Here is a 23727-nt window from a genome sequence, read left to right as displayed (position 1 = left end):
CAAACATATGTCAATGGAGCTGTTTCAGTGTGTCTATAGTTACAGATCTGCTGGCTATATCTTGAAGAGTTAAAAAGGATACCTTAAATAGTGGTAGTTAAAATATTTTTAGGGCGTTTTTCAGAATCTTAAATTCCTCAAATCGTCTATTTTGTTTATGGAAACGATGTCGTTGTGCTGCAGGCTGCAGCGTGTGAATACAGCTTGATGTTTGTAAGTGTTTTATTTGTTTTATTTCATATTAATTACACATGTAATGTATTATTTGAATGTTAAGGTTAATTAAATAATGTATTACTTAATTTGTTATTCGAGAATTTAAGAAAAGCTTTTGGTTTGATTACACACATGATAGGCCCCTATTGTGAGAATCGTAGAAATGAAGTAATCGAATGTAAACATTTGTAACTATTATCAACTATTATTTCACACACAAAGGCCAGTCAAATAAGTTTATGAACTACTTACATATAAAAATTTAAAACCTTACCTTTCGTCTGCGTACATCAGCCATGGTAATAATTTATTTAAAAACCTCAAGATTTATTTTTACACAATTCCACTAACCAGTTGCCCCTGCGTCTAACGTCTAATAGACCACTGATTTGTTTGTCAAGGAAATCGTAATGTAATATTAACCAACAACTGTCTGGAGCTATCGACTATCAGGCAGAGTCACGATGACTCGAGATATTTTTTTATGAATAACGCGAGAAGTAGGTAGCTGTAAATATAGTATACAATTACGAGCAAGGACCTAATTTATTCGCGATACGGTCGATACGTTATCTTGAATTATTTAATATTTATAAATATGCCGTCATACTTAATTACCCAGCTGAACAGACACTGAGAACCAACTGAGAACATAACTAATTAACTACTAACTTTTGAGTTAGGAAAAGGAATGAGGAAAAATTTTATAGTGTAATTTATTTTCATAAAATAGTGTACAGTAGGATGGTCAAAAGGTACAATTTCGTTCAACTATTTTGCCTATAAAAGGCGTGAAAATATTAGTTAAGTAGGTAATCTAAGAAATTCTTAATCATAAATTTACCCCTTATTTGCCAAGAGTGGCACTGAAACCTGAGTAGTTTCATGTGCTCTGCCTACCCCTTCATGGGACACAGGCGTGATTGTATGTATGTATGTATGTATGTAAATTTAACTAAGTTACTAATTATCATATTTATATTAGAATAGTAAGAAAATACAACGCTTTTCGGTGAAGGAAACCAATCGTGAGGAAACCGGATTAATTCCAATAAGGTCTCTAGTTTGCCCTTCGGGTTGGAAGGTCAGATGGCAGTCGCTTTCGTCAAAAGTAGTGCCTACGCCAAATCTTGGGATTAGTTGTCAAAGCGGACCCCAGGCTCCCATGAGCCGTGGCAAAATGTGCCGGGATAACGCAAGGAGGACGATGAGTAAGAAAATACAAACATTATTAGGTACATTATATATATGATATATACATTACATTATATAGGTACTTACACACATTGTAGGTATAGTAGGTACCTAGACAGTTCCTAAGACCTAAGTTTATAAAATTGATTGCTACCTGCCTAAAAAACATGGTATAATGAATGATTTCATAATAACAATTAGGTATTATTATGTAACGTGCGAGTAAGCGCGGATCCAACTTCGTGCCCGGGGGGGGGGGTCATGTGTTAAAGGCCCAGGCCTCGGGGGGGGAGGGGGGGTCACGTGGTCTACAGGTCTACCTAGGCTCCAGTGAGGGTCATGACCCCCATGGATCCGCGCATGAGTTTATGTATAATTTAATAATTATACCTTTCTTAAGGTCAAAGTATAATGGGCTAAGCCTCTAGGTTAATGTATAGTAACTACCTGTAGAATGTTCCACGAAGTTTGTATAAAACATACCAATTTTGTTACCAAAAATGTATACAAACCTGGTATTATACCTTTTTATAAATATAAATAAAGTTTTCCATTGAGAAAAAAAAATTACCAGTTGGTGTGGTAAAAAAGTTTAAAATATCCGAGTTGCAAGTACCGCAGATTTTATAATCGCTATTTGTGCTAAAGCGGACTCGAAATAGTCCAAAAACTGCTTACGTGCCTATATTATAATTTCTCCCCCAGGATCACCACAAAATGGACAGGCTGGTCCTAATAGAAAAGCTCAAAGAATATGGCGTCGGTCGACGGAAACTCGGCGACGAGTTCTTTAAAGACGACCCACCACTACCACGACTCGGAGTAAGGGATGAAGATGAAGAGGATCTATGTCATGAGATGTAAGTTTTTCGTCATGATAAGGTAGACACAAGTTTACATATCGTGCCTTCGTCGTTCCCCACTTTTTCGCTTGCAGGTACGCTATGACTATCACGCGTGAATGGTTGGCCTGAATCAGATTGACAATGTATTGGTTCCGTAAGAGATAGGTATGTGTTAAATCTGGCAAGAGGAGAGGAAAGAGGAAGATCAGAGGTAAAGAGGGTTTAAAACTCCTTAATAAAGTCACTGATAGGACCGATCAAAATGATATCAATATCAACATATATGATCCAGTAGGCACATCGTATTTGGCAGCAAACAAGCATCCGTCACAGCAGTCGTGTAGAGAATTACATTTTACGAAATATTTTTACCCCTTTATTCATAAACGTACTAAGTTAAGTCATAAGTTATTTATTTGCGAAAGATAGGGTAGGTGTTACAGTTACCTAACAATAGAGTGAGCCAATCTACCTTGTCACACAGTGACATGCAAAATTCGGATTGTATCAGGCCTAGGGTTTGCAATCCGGATATTCGAATATCCGAATTATTCGATAATATTTTTATCCGAAAATATTCGAATAATCCAAGTGAAATTATCCGGATAAACGGATAATTTCTAAAAACATTATTTTTTATTTTTAAGTAATATATTTAATAGATAGACGTCACTGAAACCAATTTAGATCAATTCTTAATACGGATAATGTTATTGCTAACAAGTTAACACCTATTTATCTTCAAAATCAAACTAATATTATTTCATTCTAGCTTTTCTAGGCAAATATTTATTTTATTTACAAAACAAAGAAAGCATTCGTGGAAAGAAGTAAGCAGAATGCCTCACCCCACGCACTCAGTTCTTATACTTCTTATCGAATATTCGATTAATTGGATGATTTAGAAAAACAGAAAAACGTTCAATTATACTTTTTTTATATGAAAACGTTACCCCAATCTACTTTCATTACTGCTAATAGCTAACGTGAAGTTATCTGTAAAACCGTACTTAATAAGGGAGATTTATACCTAGATTTCCTGGTCCCTTGTTTTTTTGAAATTGAAATTTAGCGCCTTACTCCAAATTTAGCTGTTATAAGTTCCATAGCAATTTAGTACGCCAGAATTCCCTCCACTTCACTAAGAAATATAAGGTATTTTCCTTTTAAGTCCTTAGTTACATGCATACACAAAAATCGGTATAATTACTACGAGGGCTGATTGGAAAGTTCGCGGCCTGACCATTAAAAAAAAAACTTAGTTTCTTTTTTCTGCCGTCATTTTGAACTGTCATTATTTAGTTGTCATCCCGCGAAATTTTAATTAAATGCAATATTTTAAAATAAGTTTTTCCTCTCATTTAAAAATACGTGTAAGCAGTTTTTTCACAATGGACAATTTGGAGCAACGTGATGTAATTAAATATCTTCATAAAAAAGGATTGACTGCGAAACAAATTTATGAAGATATGCAGTGTACATTAGGGCAATCCGGTCCATCATATACGATGGTAAAAAAGTGGGCAGCTGAATTCAAGCGGGGACGAGTCAGTATCGCAGATGACCCTCGCTCCGGGAGGCCAACTACTGCGACCAATCCAAATAATGTGGCAACTGTATGCAAAATGGTAATCCAAGACCGACGGTTAAAAGTGAGAGAAATAGCCGACATCGTAGGCATCTCCTATGAAAAAACTCAAAACATTATAGTTAACGAATTAGGGTTTTCCAAGGTGTCGGCGAGATGGGTTCCAAAGCTCCTTTCAGTGGAACAAAAAATCACTCGTCTAACAATTTCACGCGACTGTCTAGACCTGTATGAAGCTGACCCTCAAGACTTTTTGGACAGATATGTTACTATGGATGAGACATGGGTCTACCACTATACGCCAGAGACTAAACAGCAATCAAAACAGTGGGTTCGTGCTGGATCTCCGCCACCCAAAAAGGCAAAGGCCATTTTGTCGGCAAATAAAGTTATGGCATCAGTGTTCTGGGACGCAAAGGGTGTAATAATGGTTGACTATCTCCAAAAAGGTACGACTATAAACTCGGACTATTATTGCGAACTTTTACGTCGATTACGTCGACTTTTACGTCGACTTTGAAAGTAAAAAGACCTGGAGTGCTGACAAAGAAAGTTCTTTTCCACCAGGACAATGCACGCGTGCATACGTCACTAAAGTCAATGGCAGAAATTCATAATTGCGGGTTTGAATTATTGCCGCATCTGCCTTATTCACCCGATTTGGCACCATCGGACTTCCATTTATTTCCAAACTTAAAAAAAACACATGGGTGGTAAGAAATTTTTGACCAACGACGAGGTCCAAGCTGAAGTGGATACCTATTTTGAAGGCCTGGAGGATTTTTTTTTTTAAAGTGGTATAATGGCTTTGGAATCCAGATGGAATAAGTGCAAAGACCTTAACGGGGACTACGTAGAGAAATAAAAATATTATAAAAAAACTTTGGTTTTGATTTCATACTTAAGCCGCGAACTTTTCAATCAGCCCTCGTACTTATACTTCGAAATCTTAGTCGATCTACTGATCAGCTTGGAAACTAAAACCCATCAAATCGCTGCCGAGCAATTTGAGGCGTTTTGGATTTAAATTTTTAAATAAGTTCGCCTTTGTTCCTTCTCCTTCTTCATTCTTTTAAATTTGATGTCTTGTATATTTTATGTTGGTATGATCCACCCCTGGATAGGAAGTGTCCTCGACTAATTGGTCTTCTCTTTTTTTGATTATTCTGTTTTGCACGAGTACCTATATCTTTGCTCATTCCTGTTCTAAGTAAGACCCTAACCAGGACGCTTTTGTTTAAAGCCTACGAAGAGAGTTTTCAACTTTTTATATTAAGTATCCGATCCGGTCCAAGGTGGCATCTGGTACGGGCGTAGGCATTTATGCAAATGACTACAGTGGTAGTATCAGCATGGGCAATTATGCCACTGTCTTCCAAGCCGAGACATATGCAATAATTGCCTGTGTACATGAGAATATAGTTAGACAAACCCAAGGGAAGAATATCTATATAGTCAGCGACAGTCAGGCGGCACTCAAAGCCTTCACATCGCCCAGAGTTGACTCTAGTCTGGTATTAAACGGCATCCAAGCTTGTTAAGAGCTTGGATGGCAAAACAGGGTGCAACTGGTATGGATCGGTGCCCCGGTGGGCACGAAGGCTTCATTGGCAATGAAAATGCTGATGAACTTGCCAAGGCCGGATCTGAAGACAACTTCATAGGTCCGGAACCTTTTGTGGGCCTTTCACGAGGAACCATTAAAACGGCTATCTATCTAATCACCAAAAAGAGTAGGATGCCCTGGTAGGCCTGAAGCATTCAAAGCTCTTTATGCGGAGGGTAGACTCTGGGTGGAGCAAAAAGCTAGGAAAGCTAGACAACAGACAACTGCAAATTATAACGGGGGTGTTCACAGGCCATTACGGGATCAAAGGAATTTTGGCCAAGACGGGACACGCTGACAACACTGATTGTCGCATGTGTGGCGAAGAGGAAGAGACCGTCAGACATCTAATGTGTGAATGTCACGCCCTCGCCAGACAAAGAATGAAGAACTTTGGACTTTGGAGCAGGCTACCTAGTACCAAAGGACTTCAGAGAGCTACCCATGAGCCTCATCATCCGATACGTGGAGATGGTCGAGAAGCTCCTGAATAGCTGCCTTCAGATGTTAGGATCGAAGGGGGTAATTGCACAAAAGATATTAAGATTTAGTCATAGAACTAAACATAGAGAGCTAGGTGTGTTTTAATTTCTACAGTTTGCTGATTTACGCAAAAAATAAATAAAATATGTAGGTAAATTTCGCATTATGGCACTCATCTATCTCAGTCGTTATCAATTCCACGCTTATACGCACCTGGAACATTAATTTTGTTCCATTTCATAAATTATCCGAAATTATCCGATTATTCGAATATTTGAATAATAAAAATTGTATTATCCGAATTATTCGAATATTAAAAACCCGTCGGATAATGCAAACTCTAATCAGGCCGATAAAGTTTGTTTGTCCTTTTCTATCACACCAATACGTCGGAAAGGGGATCATCCACATATTACGTCACACCAAATTTCAGGTTTTTGGACCCCTCCCCCCCCCTATGTCACGCTTTTTTGTATCCCTTTAACAGGGATTGTCACATTTAGTATGACCCCCCCCCCCCTTACACTGTGACGTAATATATGGATGACGCCAAGGGACAAACGAACTTTATCGGCTTGATAACATTAGGCACTGGTCCCACCGCGAGCGAGTAAGCTATGAACTATCGGCTATTTTCTAGCTCAAGAAACGAACAAAAGATAATCGCTTTCGTGTAAATAAAAGAGAGAGATATATATTTATAGTTCATAGCTGGCTTGTTCACACCGCCGGCGAAGACACTCTCCCACCGCCCGGCGAGTAAGCGATAATTCCATACAATGTTTACTAGCCGCCCGCTGATTGTCAACTGTTTCTAGTACATAATTTTACTAGTTGATAGCCGAGCTCGCTGATAGTTGGCGGTGGGACCACTGTTTACTAGTTGACCGCCGCGATAAAAGCTATCGACTATAAAACTAGCTCAGCGGTACTCGCCGGTGCCTGTTTGGCGATCAGACCGATCATTTTACCTTATGAGGTGGATGCGAGTGCACGTATTTACTGACCCACGGAAACTATTGATACTGGATAGGAATAGAATCGATAGACATAATAAAAAAGTTTGTCAAAAATTTTCTCGCACCCCGTATGTTTTTTCAAAAATCTTTAAACGCCAATCTTTATTAATTTGAAATAGAAGGAAGGTCTTCTAAGACCATTTTCGCTTAGCAGTACGGAATCTGGTGGCTGCACTCACTGACCCAAAACTGACCTTTATGCTGGGCCACCCGGCTGAGCTAGTGGAGCGAGTAATCGCCCGTCGCACGCAAACATTCGCTTATAGCTCAGCGTCTAAACTAGTAAAACTATACTCGCTTCTCGCCGCTCGCCCACTAGTTTGTAGTTTATAGTTTCACTCGCTTATAGTTTGTAGCCGGCGGTGGGACCAGTGCCTTAGAGTACGTTTATGAATCAGGGGGGTAACCATAATATCTTGACATTGCAAAGGCGTTTAACAAGGATATGCATCACGTAATGCACGTCATTAGCCATTCACTTTCCTTGGTGTACGTAGACTACTGAATTTTATTTTATATACGACCCATAAATATAAGTTACATAATTATTATTCTTCTTCTATTAAGTACATTGGACATACCTAAGTGTTGGTGTTCCGCAAGGGACCATCATAGGCGCCATGCTTTTCCTGGGTCTGTCGCGAAAAGCGAAATTTCTTTATCAATCTTACATACGTATTTCGTCTATTTCTCTTTTTCTACTGTGCAAAAAATAATTTATTACGGGCGCAGGTGATATTTTCCAATATGAGGCCGACATCTTTTTCTCGAATCTATATGGTTTATTTAACTTTTTTTAGAATAAAATCTACATGCAGCATCCCTGGATGCCAGTTCACAACAGAATCTCTATTAGAATTCGAGAACCATTACAACGCCTCTCACAGATACTCGTGCAGCCAATGCAAGAAAGTCCTTCCGTCGCCGCATCTTCTAGACTTGCATATACAGGAACTGCATGACTCCTTCTTCGCTGTTCTGGCCACTAAGAAACCTTCGGTAAGCTATACTAAAACACACCTAATTTGTCAGTAAAAAAGTGCTTAGTTTGAGAAGTCAACTATGCAAGTATTCAATGCTATTATAACTGTGTAAACAGTTTTGGGGGACGTTGCGTTTATTTTTATGTTCATGTAAATGCTTATTCAATAAACAATTCATTCAAATATATAATAAATACATAGTTATGTAGTTTATAACGATTAACGAGGGACGGTAGTTTAATTGAAAACGAGAGTAAGTTAAATCTCGACAGCTTGCCGGAGTCTTTTGACTCGAGTTTTCAATGTTCTTACGCTCCGAGTTACACACAATGTTTTACATCACATTTGCAACAAGAAATATAAGAAAAACGATAAAAAAGTTAAGAACTCTCAGAACTCCCTTGGCAGAACGATTTTCCTATAGGTAATTCCCAGTCCGCCTGCGGCAATTGCACATTTACTGTGCAAGTGTGATGAAAAATTCATTAGAACTCCCGTAATCTGATTTATCAGAATGTCTATGTATACAATACATACACAGTGTAACGTGAGGAAGCCGAATAATTTTAACAACGTATTCTTCATCATATTATTAGAAGGGTAAAATGTCATATAAATTGTTTTGGATATCGCCTACTTTTAGAGTTATAAGCATTAAAAAAAACTTATTATTTATCAGAACAAAACGCAGTTTTTTGGCGATGATGCCGTTATCGGACATAATCTAACTATCCTCGTTGATAGATACCAAGTGGGCCAGTATCCTCCGACAAAAAAAAAGATATCAACTGATCCCGCGGGCTGAGACGTGTGACTCGTGTGTGGGCCGAGTTTTACAAATAGTATAGGTGAAAAACTTAAGAAAGTCACCTGTTGTATGTGTGAGTGACGTGTTCGAATAGGCGTTTGTTTTGTTTGTGTTACTAATGTTAAATATGTGTTTACCCCAAGAGCTATCCGGTCTTGCTACTACTGGGAAAATAACTTAATTCTATAACAGTACTTTTTATCTCACCAAAAATTAAGTTTGGTAATTTGGTACAGTTTTTTTAGTTAAGCCACCAAAATTTGTGACAAGAAACGTATAATATAATAAAAAAAAGATTATTTTAATTCACTAAAAATCAGGCGAAAATGGTATCAGGACTTTTGTTTTAAATTCGACTACTTTAATTTATGATCTTTATAACACATTAAGAAACCACCTATTTTTGTGAATGATACTTCGTAGTAGCAAAAAGCGGAGTAATTAAATTAGTTATGACGCAAGCAATAATAGGACAAGTGAAGTTATGGTTGTTTTGTATCTACAATATGTGTTGAAACACTATTTCTACTGAAACCACCCTAAAAACAAAACGGAAGTTCAGTATTTTACTAGCTCAGAATAACATTCAGGGCAAAAATTATATCAGCAAAAAAATTGGAACAGACTTTTCGTTAAGATCAAAATAAAGAAGTATAAAAAATAATCCACCTTTAAATGCACGCCAAGAAGCGCTAAAATCTGTACTGAAAGAAGTATTTTCATATTTTTCATTTACCTACCAACTCTACTATTGACGATGTCATTTTCTGCATTATTTCAAAAGTTAGTTATTCATTCGTATTTTCATTACATCGCGGTATAATAATATATTTCGCCACCTTCACTATCGCTTAAATAGCTCAGTTATAGTAGCGTAAGACGATGGGCGCGCTCCTGACCTGACGTCGTGGGTTCGATCCTCGGCAGTGGAAATCTTTTTTTCTTGTTATTTTTTTATCTTATACACCCTTTTAAACCCTCTCTTTTTAAATATTTATTTTTTAGTATTAGATTTACAACCCATTTCATTGAAATTTTGTTAGACACATGTAATGCAATAAGTTTAAAAATTGTCTTTCAGTATTAGTATTGATTGAAGGTAACCTAAGGTTCAACATCGTGCGTCGTTCCTACTAACCGCAATACTCTGTCTTAGCTAACCATCGCTAGACGTTATGCCCTTGTAATAAGGATTACAACTGTACAGTGACAGTTGTCCGGTATGGCTAATAGATTTATATATCATTAAGCTAGATTGAGTTGTTAGGCCAAAAAGTGTGTCCACATGAGAGGGTAAAGTTGGGGCTGGTGATCTCGCACTTATTGCCACTGTCAAAATTATTTGAATGACGTCATCACTGTCATTATTTGGGGATACCAGTCAATATTCAAAGTTACTACCAAATCTACTAATACCGAATTAAAGGTTTTTTTAATTGCGCAAATCTTTGGTTTTATGGCTTCATAATAATGACTTACCAATTCATTACAAGGTATTAATATCCTTGCCTCGATATAATACAAAAATAATTTAAGAAGTTTATAAACTTAGTTATCATACAGGTAAAAATACTACTACTGTAGTAATCTCTTTAACACTGGTCACAGGTGCGAGAGGGACACCAGCCCCAACTTTGACCCTCTCATGTGGACACACTTTTACTAGTCTGATAAGAACGCCTTTCTGCACCGGTGATAAAGTTCAATTTAGTATGGCAAAAAAAGTGTGAGCTCAGTCCCTATTGAAAGTCCATGGTATGAGTCAATGAAAAATTGGCTAAATAGTAATCAGAAAACAAGCAAAAAGGGTAGAATATATTTCTTATAAGTTATTTCTTTGGATTACATTACAAAATGAATGTATTATACATTATAATACTCGTTGTAATTGTATAGATTTCAATGAATAATTTTATTTGTTCAAATTAATGACTTTCAAGGAACAAAAACTATTGAGTCGCTATTAGACCGTTTTCACATTATCCGATCCGATAACGGATGTCGGAAGGATATCAATAGAAGAATCCAAGATTCCGCCTGTAATGTATGGAATATCGGTCCGACATCCGATATCGGATCGGATAATGGAAAAACGTACTACATTTTACTCTTTTTAATACCAAGATTAATTAGAGTCAGTTGTATGGTCGGTACGTAGTGTAAATAAAAAGTCGAAAAGTAGGTCCTTTCTATACTTTTTGCTATGTATTTTATATTTCAATAGGCAGGCTTTTGTACCCATATTACAGTACTTTCAATATGTGCTATCCTATAATTAAATTCGAACACTCGCGTATTAGACACTTCTAATATTATTTGAATGGCATTACCAACATGAGAAGTCAGGAGAAGTCCTCCCGCACCAATGTAGATACAGAGGGATTCACATTGGTGGAAAGGAAAAGCAAGGCGCGTAGGGCGCCTCGTAAGACTGTGAGTGGCACTGCGGATCCGGTTAATTCTGGTCTTCGGGTCGCCACACCAAGTAAGCCGCTCTACGTGTCTCGCCTGCATTACTCCGCCGTGGCCGACGAAGTGGTGGAGTACGTTCGCCGGAAGACTGGCTTCACGCTGAGGGTGCAGCAGCTGCAGTCGCGCCGCTACGTGCACTTCAGCTCGTTTGTTGTGCGCGTGCCGCGGCCGCTGCAGGACACCATCGCGAGTGCAGACTTCTGGCCGAAGGGTGTAGCCTTTCGACGGTTCCGGGGCAACCTGCCGAATTGTACGCCCGGACAGACGACGCAACGAAGCCTCGACGTTACGTTGTCACCTAAATCTAGATGACGTTTCTTACTTTTATGTGTTTATTTTTTATGCTCTTATGTATTTTTAGTTACTCAGTGCTTTGGTTTTTACTGTCATACTGTGTAACATATTTGAAATAAAAATAAAAAAATAAAATAAAACATTAAATCTCCTTTTGAAAATAAATTTTAAAGAATATCCCACACTATCAGATCAGAACCACTGGTATTTAATTTAAAACAAATGCCTATAATAAATAAATCCGATAAACCTTTGGGTTGTCTGCTGTCGAATTTAATTGTTTTCATAGAAAATATTTTAATTTGTATCCTTCCAGCTCGAGATTCTTGGAAGCCTTGTAAATTTTTCTTTGTGACAACAAGATATGACATTTATTTCAGGAAATTTACACATACATTACATACATTTATTGTAATAAACGGAGTACAAGTGACCAAGATAAAGATGATACAGTAGGGTATTTTTAAAGTTTATGTAATGAAGAAGTAAAATTGCGGCCTTTTTTAGGTATTTATATTTATGGAATAAATTGGAAATATCTAATACCTACATACTTATTATATATTGGTAGCGGCTCCATTCGTTCAATATTCGTTCGCAATTCATTTTGACATATAAGTCATTTGAGCATATTATGACAAAAGGTATTTTGATAAAGAGTTTTTAGTGTGTGGCAGTTCCATTTGCAATTTTGATACTTAGGTCTTTATACACTATGTTGGTTATGACATGAACGATTTTTTTCCTAAGCAGATAAGAAGTTAACGTTATTAGCATCAACAAGAATGTTATAAATGCAATTTAGACCCAGATTTTTAAAACATTTTTGTTATGAATTGTGCGTCCTTGTATTTAATGTCATTGCAGTAGCTTGTACTCATCAACTTATAATATAAATAAAACCTTAAAAAATTAATTAAAAAAGCTGTAAAAACGTATGCGACGACTGAGATTTGAACTTGTGACCTGTGGCTTGTAAGTCTAACGATAATCGCCGGGGCTATACCTGGCCGTGACATATGGGTCGAAATTAGACTTTGCATAGCTTTCGCGTGTTTGTAACAAGCGTTGCTTCAACGATTCTGAAGAATGGAAGAATACATTTCACAAGATGACGGAGATCTGTCAAATGGTAGAAGAGAAAAACGTGAGATAGATGTATGTACTGACAAGTATATACTCTTTTCGACGACTGTCAAATCGCATGCCTAAAATAAATAGACGCGTTTTACCTACCAATAAAACGCATATTAATTTACTTACCTTATTCGAAGCTTATTTAATTGAGATAGGCAGTACGTTTCCCGCCGGGTATTGCTATCTCTTTCTATACCCCTTCTACCTGTCCCCTCCACCTGGCAGTGGGGATGGCTTTCAGCTCATTCCCATTTTTCAATTTGTTCGTCATTGGATCGAAATTAAACCAGGCAGAGTTTACTCATAAGCTTCGAATAAGGTAAGTAAATTAATATGCGTTTTATTGGTAGGTAAAACGCGTCTATTAATTTGACTTGACCGTTATTCGAAGCTTATTTAATTGAGACCTGTTTGTTATCGCCTGGTGGAGGACGACTTAGATGCCAATGTGACAGAGGGTTTATAAAATGAGGATGAATAACAACAGTTATCTGTTATAAGCTAGTTTTTGTTAGATTGTTTAAAAATAAACAAAAGATGTAAGAACTCCAGTTTTTAATGAAGCATACAAAACCTTATGATACAGATCCAAAAATTGAGTAGTAATTACAGGGGTAACTACCCCTTTGGCAATCAGAGATATTGTAATACATAGGTGCCTCAGTGGTAATAATTATATATAATACAATGCTTTCTTGAATACTATTACACCACAGTGATAATTGACTTCAGTATAAATTAGTAGGTACTTGCAACCAATTTAAAAATAATCTATTATGATGTTTATCAACAAAATTTCAACATAATTTATTAAAAGTTCTTTATATGTTTAACAATCAGCTTTAGGTCGAACGAGATTATTGATTATGGTCTAATCAGAAATAATCAATCACACAACTGCAAAAAGTGTTGATACATTTGAGGCATTATTCAAGGGGGGCGCAGGCATAACTTCGCGTCTGTAATAAATCTTAAAGGTGTTTTCAGAGCGCCAATTGCCTCTTGACAAAATGTCTTCTACAGAACAATTGTCCACCCAATTTCTAGAAGCTACAGCGGCACGTATGCTTCCAGGAGTTGCTGTTATACCTGCCTCCCTGAACACTGATTTGATCCAACCTGCAATCACCGCACGCGATGCAGCTCTAACCTCGCCTCTCAGAGATACGAAGAGGTTATTACAATTAGCGGATTCTCTTCTATGTTTTAATAGCGACAATGTTTGTTTAATCCAGTAAACAGGGTCAAGATTCTGACACGTCTCATTCGAGAGTAATCTCCACCCTGATTGTCTGTAATTTGCACAATCAGTTTTAGACCCAAACATAGGCCAAAAGGTTATCGACTTATCCGACAGAACACAATGATTGCAATCAACATTTAGTAACGTAAGATCGTGTATTCTTCTGCCAGAGCACAGAAGGAGGAGCAATGCTGTTCTTCTGCAAGCCTCAAATATATTATCCCGTTTAATATTCGATTTTCTGATATAATCAATCAAGGTTTCCACATTCCAAATTGGAGGTTTCTTGTCTATTGGATTCCTTAATGCTATAGATTTTAGCACATGCTTGACAAGGACATGAGAACTTAATCTCTCCGAGGAATCTGTATTACATAGAGTCGACACTACAGATTTATACAAAAGAATTGTCTTGTATGATAATTTGTCGACCAAGTAAAGGTCTGTTAAATATTTGGCAACATCTGCACCCGAGGGCCGTGAAGTATTTACTTTTTGCTGACTTGACCAGGATACCCACTTCTTCCAGGCTGTATTATAAGTGTTTCGTGTAGAGGCACGCCATGATGATTGAAGAAGGGCAATTTGATCAGAATTCCAATCCGTTAAACTCTCTGACCACCCCCACACTTCCAAACCTCTAGCGTCATCTCGTGAACATTCGGGGGCGGCAGATTTGTGGTTACGTCTATTAGAACCTTGTCTAGATGATGTAGTGTAAAGGGAGCTGCAATGGCTCGAGCCTTGAGATCCGGACGCCAGAAAACACGGTGCCACCGAGGAACTATCAATAGGTATGTTCCTGAAGCTTGGTTCAGGTGAGTTAGAACCTTCGGTATCAAGTACGGGGGTGGAAAAATCCACGCCAGTTCGAAATTCCAAACCTTTGAAAAGGCGTCGTGAAACAGGGCTTTGTTGTCGTTTTGGTCTATCGACACATAGTTGATCACTACGTGGGCTCTCGTCGAAGCAAATAGGTCTATTAGCGGTACTCCCCACTTGGAAAATATTCGCTCCGTGCATTCTGGAAGGAGATGCCATTCGGGAGGTGTGCGCAATCTCGAAAGATGATCCGCGTGACTGTTGTACCTTCCCGGTAGGTAGAACAGACTTAGCTGGATCTGATACTGCTCCAGCAACCGAAACACTCTGTAAGTCAGCTGTAAGAGGGGTGTTGATCTCGTTCCTCCCTGATTGCGGAGGTACGCTATAACCGTCTTGTTGTCGCTCTGAACTAGGACCGTCGAGTGAGACAGGAAGCGACAACGATCTTTCAAGACATTTAAAATGGCCAACATCTCCTTTTGATTGCAGTGTAACTTTTTCTCGGCATGTGTCCAAAGACCCCAGAGAGACTGATAGTCTAGTTGCGCTCCCCATGCAAGATCCGAAGCGTCGGTTGTCAGAAAATGAGATGGGGGTGGCAAGTGAATTGGAGATGGGCAAAGGCAATTGTGCATCCACCATACTAGATCGTCCCTCGCATCTTGAGGTATGGAAAAAAAATGTTTTGACCTTTCGGGCATTCCATTTAGAAGATTCAATAAGGCTCGATAGTTTAATCTTCCCAAGCGAACTACGAAACTCGCAAAGTTCAGGAGTCCCACCAATTTCTCTAACTCCTTCCGGTTTGTTTTCTTGGTGCATAACATTTGTCGTATCTGCGAGATTAACTTGGGTACTTTGTCCTTCGGTAGGCGTTTCTGATTGGACCACGGGTCCCAATAAACGCCCAAATACACCAAACCTTTCTGAGGTTTCAAGACTGATTTCTCGTAGTTGACAATCCACCCCAGTGATTCCAGTCTTGTTAACACTGTGTTTACGTGGATGATTAAAGTTTCCTTGACCTGGTGGGCAATCAGAAAGTCGTCGAGGTATACAACTACTCGAATATTCTCGTCTCTCAGCGTCTGAGCAACCCAGTTGGTGATTGACGCAAAGACCTTTGGCGCTGTGCTTAAGCCGAAGGGTAAACAGGTCATTTCCAGTAATTCTTGTCTGTAGATAAGACGTAAGAATCTTCTGTGCGCTTGAGCAACTGGTAAATGAAAGTAAGCTTGCGAAAGATCTATTTTGCACAGCCAATCTCTTGGTTGCAGAAAGTCTGGTATGCGGTGAACGTTTAATAGACTGAATCTCTCTGTCAATATGAATTTGTTCAGGGCCTTCAGGTTGAAAATGGGGCGAGCAGTGCCGTCGCTCTTTGGTACCAGAAAAATGGTGGATAGAAAACTGGGTGAGGGCTTTGCTACCTCCAGTATCCCTTGAGACTTCATTTGATCGATAACAGCCGTCATTTCCGTCGAGTACTGGCACTCGAAGTTGGTCTGATGAAGACTCGGGTAAAATAATGGCGGTTTCTGTACGAAAGGTATGCGATACCCTTTTATTATCCGCAATAGATAGACTGGAGCATTCATTTCTTCCCAAATGTCGTAGTAATTTACTAGACGGCCGGCCCTGAACTGTATCGAGTCAATATTTCCTTCGCTTGTTCTGTCTATGCCCCCGGGGGACTGAGGACGCTTACGTCCTCCACGTGCTCTTTGCTGATAGTCCCTTGGCTGTCGGTCTCGAAAGGAAGACCCAGAATTCGGCCTTGTATTAGAACGAGCAGAGTTATATGTGTTTTGATACCCTTGCGAAGGGTATGGATGATGATAATTACCCCGCGAGGGTTGGGTGTTGTTTGCATAGCCATGATTCTCATAGTTGCCACCTGCAGCATATATCTGATTATAGCGAGTACCCTGCGAGAGTACTTTTTGAGGCGCTGTGCCCTGCGAGGGTGCGCTTGTCTTTGAAGGGCCTGCTTGCGAAGCAGGAGTCTTAGATAATGGCCAGAAACATTTTCGGACACCGCCGTATTTTTCAAGAGCAGCCGTAAAAGCCTCAGCGTTAAACAGTGACGATCCCGATGGAGGTATCTTACGTAAAGCGGATTTAACCAGCTTATCTTTGACATGTTTTGTGATACCGTTCCGTCGCATTTGAATCACTTCCGCTCTGTGTCCACATATGACCTGTAAAAAGTCTTCAGAAACCTTGTAGTAATCACCACTGAGAAAAACACTGTTAAGTTTTTCACGAAGTGCCGAGTGAGCAATTTCCGTGCCTGCTTGGCCTTGGGCCCATGTCAGCACATCCTGCACAGCTGCGTGTAAGGCCTCCTGCTGTTTTATCATACAGTAGGTTAATGCACCAAAGGCCCTATCTGCCTGAACCAAGTGAGGATTCTGATCATATTCCTTAACCTCGTCATTAGTTTCTAAATCCGTATAGCCAGGAGTGTGATTGTACACTTTCTGGATCTCTGCATAGCGTAAATTAAACCATTCATTATGATTCAACCGCTGTATATCACACAATAACTTCAACTCACCTTCTGACGTAGCAGGCATAGCTGGTTCCTTTAATTTGGTGCCTAGTCCAAACGCAAACGGTTCCTGCTCCTGAGGCACAGGTGGCGCCTGGCCTGGTTCATTTTCTACATTATTCCCATAAAGATCTCGACTACAATCTGAAATTTCCGAAACGTTGTCGTACAGGCGAGCACATTCGTTTGAACTTGCTAGTTGTGCCTGCAAGTTGTTAACAAGTTTGGTCAATTTGAGTATCTCCTTTTTTGTGCCCCCCCTTTTCTTTGACCTGCGGTGTCGTCTGCGCCTTGGGCCTGACGCGCAGGAGCTAGAAGAACTGCTACTACTGCTCGAACTGGAACTGGACGATCGGTCACGATGTCGAACAGGTTGACCGTGAGAGCCAGGTTTGCTACACTCTCCCTTAGCATCGTCCATGATTCTAAATAACACACCACGTATTAAAAAGCTATTCAAATATACGAACACACGAAGGGCAAACACCGTTAAAAAATTAAATAATTATTGGAGGGTAGATATATTTTTTTACAGAAAATATTAAAGTCAAATACTAAAATTTGACTTTGAACGAATATCAAGTATGAAGGTAGGAATAAATCAAATTTATTTTTAATTATCCAATTCGAAAATGGATTTCACTTTGCTTTAAAATGTTAACCTTAAAAATATTAAGGACTTACGTGTATTGATGCACACAATTTGTAATCTTATTTCGGTAAGGTAGAATATACTACCGTTAAATAGTCGCGCTTGAAATAAAAAATCACAGAAAATACTTAGATAATTTCAAGGTATCGAAATTTTCAAAGTTTTGAAGCGCGACCAACCGCGGCGGGAAATTAGACGCCAATGACGAACAAATTGAAAAATGGGAATGAGCTGAAAGCCATCCCCACTGCCAGGTGGAGGGGACAGGTAGAAGGGGTATAGAAAGAGATAGCAATACCCGGCGGGAAACGTACTGCCTATCTCAATTAAATAAGCTTCGAATAACGGTCAAGTCAAATTAATGTGTAATTTTTTTAATTACTTTGGACTTTATTATCGGTGGGAAACGTCTGTTTTTAATCTACTTAAAATATTACTTATGTAGAAACAGGCATGTAATGAGGAGGAACACTCAAAGGATATGACAGATGGCGCCACCCTATTAGTCCGTGAGACGTGAGAGCGAGAAGCTGATAATTATGTTTTTTCTCTCTCTCACATATGAATGACAGTGACATGCATAGGCGCCGCCTGGCGGGGTAAAATGTCAGTGTGCCTCCTCATTTACGTTAATGTGTAATAGAAGAACAGAATAAAAAGCATGCGACACGGCTCATCACCTACCCTCGGCTCAGCTCCACCGGCGTGGTGGTTTGCCATATGGATTCCTAAATGTAAGACACTAAGGTCCAAACCAAACCACGCAAAAAATGTAAATATATTAAATAAATTAAAGTATTAAATAAAGGTCAAACTTGTTGGGTGGATTATCATGCTGTTAATATTGTTAAATAGGGACAATAAAAGTCAACCTCGTACTATTATCTGTTTCGAATTTGCCCGGTCAAATATTTAGATTTTTTTATTTCCATATAAATATATTGGTGGTTTTTATATGTTAAATATCTGAAAAATTATGTGCTATTGATTTCTGGTTAAAAATATCTGTTATTATATCAGCTCTAGAGCACGTTAGACAAAATTCAAAAATTCTATATCAATAAAAATAGTCTTATTTCCCGTCATATATTTAGGTGGCTTCGGGTTGTAAACCTTAAAACTGATTTTTTTCTACATGTTTCCACCATTAAATTACTGTGAGGTATTTTGCTGAAAGAAAACGCTTATTATCTAGGCGTAGTTTTTTTTTATATCTTCCATTCCAAACTATTGGTGGATTCGAAAATATAGGTTTTTTAAATTGCGATTAAGCGCTGTATATGAAATAAAACTACTGTTATAGAATTATTTTCAAAAATATCGTACCGGTCTTAGGCTAGTTCTCTATTCGAACACGTCACTCACACATACAACAGGTGACTTCCTTAAGTTTTTCACCTATATTTACTTTAAATGTGAAAATACATTAAAAAAGAGAAAAAAAAATTGCTTGACGTTGTATCTGTATTTTGCCCTCAGAAATGCGTAGTTGAAATCTTCCGGTTTCCTCATTTAACACCGTGTATAGAACTATTTGCATGTCGACACTCGACTGTGACTGGCATGTATTATAATTTAATTAGGTAGCACAGTGTTAATTTAACACTTTATTTTCAGTATTGCTGTTACATAGAAGAATGCAAAGAAAAATTCATAAATCCAGAAGAACGTCTCGAACACTGTGTTAATATTCACAAAATGCCGAAAGATTTCAGATTCGACCAAAAACCTAAAAATAAAAAGACTAAATCAAAGAATAAAAATAAAAAGAACGAAGAGAGCTCTATGGATGTTGACAAAGTCACAGAAGAAAAACAATTTGTGTTCACTAATAGAAAACAGAAAACTTTCCCTAAATACACAGGGAAAAAGTTTACTACAGAGAAAGAAAATACTACCGCGGATGTAAACATGGATGAAGTTGTAAAGGACTTAAAGGACAGTTTGCCAACTTAATAAAACCAACTTTACATCATAACAGTTTATTGACTCACAATGATTACTATTAAATAAATAAAGTAAGCTTATTACTACATTTCAACATGTTATATGACTTGCATATATTCAGTGATATATTCATTTATATTCAGAGCGTATAAAATATTTAATTTTGATAGTGAAATGGCAAATTATTCGAGATTCCCAGTTGTTGAAACATTGAACAACATCAAAACATATTAAATATAGATATCAATATTGTTATTCCTGTCTTCTAGAATAAATTACATCTAAAATCTATGACAGGTAAAATTATTTTGAATAGAAGTCCATGTTTAAACTTTTTTTTTATTTTGTCGAATGTTGCCTTACACTTACGCAAATAATTTCAGTTTGTCCTATGACGTAATTTTATAAAGAAAACTACAATTTACAGCTTGGCAAACAAGGGTAGAAATGGAAGATATTTTTTTATCATAGCAACACTTAACTGTTCTCATACAAAAGTGTCACAATAGTTGCCAGGTTGCCACGTGCAAAAAGGGGCACTATGTAAACGGTGGCGTCCTTATTTTTTTTCTACTCTTTTTTGCCAGGCCGTAACAGATATTTAAACAAAAAGACTCCTATTTTGACGTCTATTTTACGTACGAGTTAAAACTCCGAAATCATCAATGCATTTTTCTTCAAATAATCACATCACATTAAATAAAATTCACCTTACACAAGCGTACTGATGTGCAAGTTGCGGAAACTATCCAAAAATAAATAAAATTTCTTGAAAATGTCATGAACGTTTCACAAGAAAAACAGGAAATTTTTCCTATCTTGCAAATTTCGCAATTTTGGAAAGTTTCTGTCGGCACGTCAGTACACAAGCGACAAGTTCTAATCTGGTTTACTTAGCCTTGCCCTGGGCAGCGACAGCCTCCATGGCCTTCTTGACTGTCTCCTCGTCTCCGAGGAACTGCATGGAGTCTGTGGGCTGCATGTTCTCGTCTAGCTCATACACGAACGGGATGCCCGTGGGAAGGTTCAGTTCCATTATGGCGGCGTCGCTGAGGCCTGGGTAAAAAAAGACGATTTTTTTTTTAAATATATTTTTAGAGAATATAGCCTGGTAAAAGTTTGTCAGTAGAAAAGGCGCGAAGTTGAAATCCATTCTAATATTATAAATGGAAAAGTGTGTGTGTCTGTTTGTTTGTCCGTCTTTCACGGCAAAAGGGAGCGACAAATCGACGTGATTTTTTAGGTGGAGATAGTTGAAGAGATGGAGAGTGGCTACTTTTTGTCTCGAGCGAAGCCGCGGGCAAACGCTAGTATTTAATTTTTCATATCATTGTCATTCCTACTGACAAAAATGGCTTGACAGACTATAATATCTGTAAAATTTGGTTACCTTATCGAGATGGCGTAAGGGAAAATGGTTATTGCCAATTTACCAGAATACATTTTCTATTACCAATAGAAACAGTAACAGATAAAAATATTCCTAACTGTTACCGATGATAAATCAAAACAGCAAGTTGTTCTTCGGCAACAAGAGGGAAATATTAAATACTAAAAATAATAGTCGCCGATACGTCGACATAGAGAAAATGGCATGTACATACTCAACATAATACATTAAAATGTTTCAAGATTTTATAAATTCTCACATGTGAATAAGGCAAAGAAATAGAAGTTAATGATTTTATGCAATAAAAAAATTAAAACATACCACCGTACATGAATTTTTCAATAATGTTAATTGCTGAGATAGAAGGTAAGAAAATAAAATTGACAGGAAGGAAATAACTGTAATTTTTTTTTCTAACTCACCATCCAAATGCTTGACAATGCCTCGAAGGCTGTTTCCGTGGGCGGCAATAATAATCTTCTTGCCTTCTTTGATCTGAACAAATAAGAAATAAAATATTTAATCGAAATTTGATCTTCTAAATAGCTAGGTTATTTGAAAGAAATTAAATATTGTTTATGTTGCTAAAAAGTTGTAGACCACATTACGAAACTCAGGGCAAGATTACCCTGATGATTGAAATGGTTAACACCATTTACCAGGTTACCGCCCACTAGTTACCAGGTTACCACCAAGTTGTTACTGGTGGTATTAAGACGATATGGTAGGGGTCAATTCTCCATACAAACGCTCTCGACTATTTCCTCCCTGGTTTTTGAAGATAGAGCAATGATTTTTTCAACACAGATTGTTATTATTTTTTTCTGTGTCGGACCATTTTGATTTTTTTGATATTCTGCTTTTTAAAGTTTCTAGAGCCAATCAAAAAATTCCAAAAACGGCCTTTTTCATTGTGGCGCAAAAAAAGGTGTGATACTCAAGATTGGCAACAATTGACCAAAAAAGCTAAACGGTCCAACATAGATTATTTGATTGTTATTCAGATTCTCAAATTTCGTTCCGATTGATTAAGTTTTGAAGGAGGAAAGAGTTGAGAGCGGAACCTCGATTTTAAAGATTTTTTTGAAATATCTTTTGGCTGAGTTGTTCTTAATGGACAATTTTTTTGTCGATAAATCTATCTTGTATATTTAACTAAATTTCCCAAGTTGAAAGGAGGGCTCCTTTCCATTTTAGCATTTTCGCTAGTATCCTCTACATATTTGCTACCGTATACTGATGGTTTTCTCTCAACTTTTTTGTGCAAAACAAGTTGAGTTTTATTATCATGATGCATCTTTTAACTGTGCAAATGCAAAGTGAAAAAATCCCCTAGTTTGTACTCAGATTAATTTTGAATAATAAATTTTCAAGTACCTGAGGCACAATAACGTCATTCCAGTATGGCAGTGTGCGCTCAATGGTGAGCTTGAGGCTCTCGAACATCGGAAACTCCTCAGGTTTTGGGTCACCAGCGTAGCGGGGGTCATTCACGATGGTGTCGTAGTAGGGGTGGTCCTTCTCCATGGGTGGAGGAGGAACATCGAAGCTGCGACGCCAGATTTGGACCTGGATCAACAAAAGAAAAGATAATAAAGTCAAGTTGTATTTTTTAAGCAATTTACACAATATATTCAGTAACTACTGACAGCGACACAGCTACCATTAAATATTTAGCTGAATAGCACACTGTTTGCAGTTAGGAGCTAGTTTACGAGTCACACTTGAAAGACTAATAGAGTATGCTGATAGGAGTGAACAGTGAAACTCTGAACAAACTCAGTAAATTATTTTGAATAGGTAATGGTACCCTGTGTTTTTGAATAAAGTCTGAAAAGGCTGCATTGTTAATCTTGACAACACAATTACCTGAGCTTCTCCATATTTGGCAGCGGTCTCGGCCTTGTTAAGACCAGTGAGTCCACCGTAGTGCCGCTCGTTGAGCCTCCAAGTCTTGCTAACCGGCAGGTCGGCCTGGTTGATCTCCTTCAGCACAGAGCTCAGCGTGATCTGGGCTCTCTTCAGCACCGACGTGTGGGCGATGTCGAACGTGTAACCCTCGGCTTTCAATGCCTTGCCGGCGGCCACCGCCTCCTCGCGACCTGCGGCAATTATCTAATCAGACAACATCCCGACAAAACGAGTAAGTATACTTCACGAGTCTTTCAACTTACCCTTGTCACTTAAATCAGCGTCGAACCATCCGCAAAACAAATTCTTCTGATTCCACTCACTTTCGCCATGGCGAATCATAACAATTTTGTATTTTCCAGGCATAGTTTTCGAATATTTCGTGACCGGTCAAACCCTCAAATTCTTCAATCTAATATCAGTCTGACACCAATAACCTCTCTGTGACCTTCCTTCGCTGTAAGCTAGGAACATACTACGCGGACGTCCGTCGTAAAACGACCGCGACCGCGACCTATCAGTGTGCACGGAACAAAACATCCAGAGAGCCAGATTTCGAT

General features: G+C 38.2%; 3 protein-coding genes across 4 annotated transcripts in view; 1 reads left to right on the top strand and 2 right to left on the bottom strand.

Moving 5' to 3' along the window:
* LOC125236259 (nucleoside diphosphate phosphatase ENTPD5) overlaps nucleotides 1-658 on the bottom strand; it is a 40853-nt gene extending 40195 nt beyond the window's left edge. Inside the window, exon 1 of the mRNA XM_048142963.1 lies at nucleotides 491-658. Coding sequence (XP_047998920.1) covers nucleotides 491-514 — 24 coding nt within the window. The 5' untranslated portion in view covers nucleotides 515-658. The remainder of the gene's footprint in view (nucleotides 1-490) is intronic.
* On the top strand, nucleotides 96-19954 carry LOC125236261 (protein lethal(2)k10201). 2 transcript variants are annotated; one of them, XM_048142970.1, is made up of 4 exons: nucleotides 96-213; nucleotides 2116-2270; nucleotides 7752-7950; nucleotides 19537-19954. In XM_048142970.1, the coding sequence occupies exons 1-4, from the start codon at nucleotides 208-210 to the stop codon at nucleotides 19873-19875; spliced, it is 699 nt and encodes a 232-aa protein (XP_047998927.1). In that variant the 5' UTR covers nucleotides 96-207; the 3' UTR covers nucleotides 19876-19954. The 2 variants fall into 2 exon arrangements, with proteins under 2 accessions (XP_047998927.1, XP_047998928.1); XM_048142971.1 differs by lacking the exon at nucleotides 96-213 and adding an exon at nucleotides 829-971.
* A 677-nt stretch (nucleotides 19955-20631) lies between these two features.
* Nucleotides 20632-23595, bottom strand: LOC125236260 (phosphoglycerate mutase 1). The gene is made up of 5 exons (XM_048142969.1): nucleotides 23431-23595; nucleotides 23126-23358; nucleotides 22634-22825; nucleotides 21679-21751; nucleotides 20632-20922 (listed from the first exon to the last, which is right to left on the bottom strand). Exons 1-5 carry the CDS (start codon nucleotides 23531-23533, stop codon nucleotides 20756-20758), a joined length of 768 nt encoding a protein of 255 aa, XP_047998926.1. The 5' UTR covers nucleotides 23534-23595; the 3' UTR covers nucleotides 20632-20755.
* Between the last annotated feature and the right edge of the window lie 132 nt (nucleotides 23596-23727).

Source organism: Leguminivora glycinivorella, chromosome 19 (genome assembly GCF_023078275.1).
Source record: "Leguminivora glycinivorella isolate SPB_JAAS2020 chromosome 19, LegGlyc_1.1, whole genome shotgun sequence".
NCBI lineage: Eukaryota > Metazoa > Arthropoda > Insecta > Lepidoptera > Tortricidae > Leguminivora > Leguminivora glycinivorella.
This window is presented reverse-complemented; position numbering and strand designations above follow the sequence as displayed.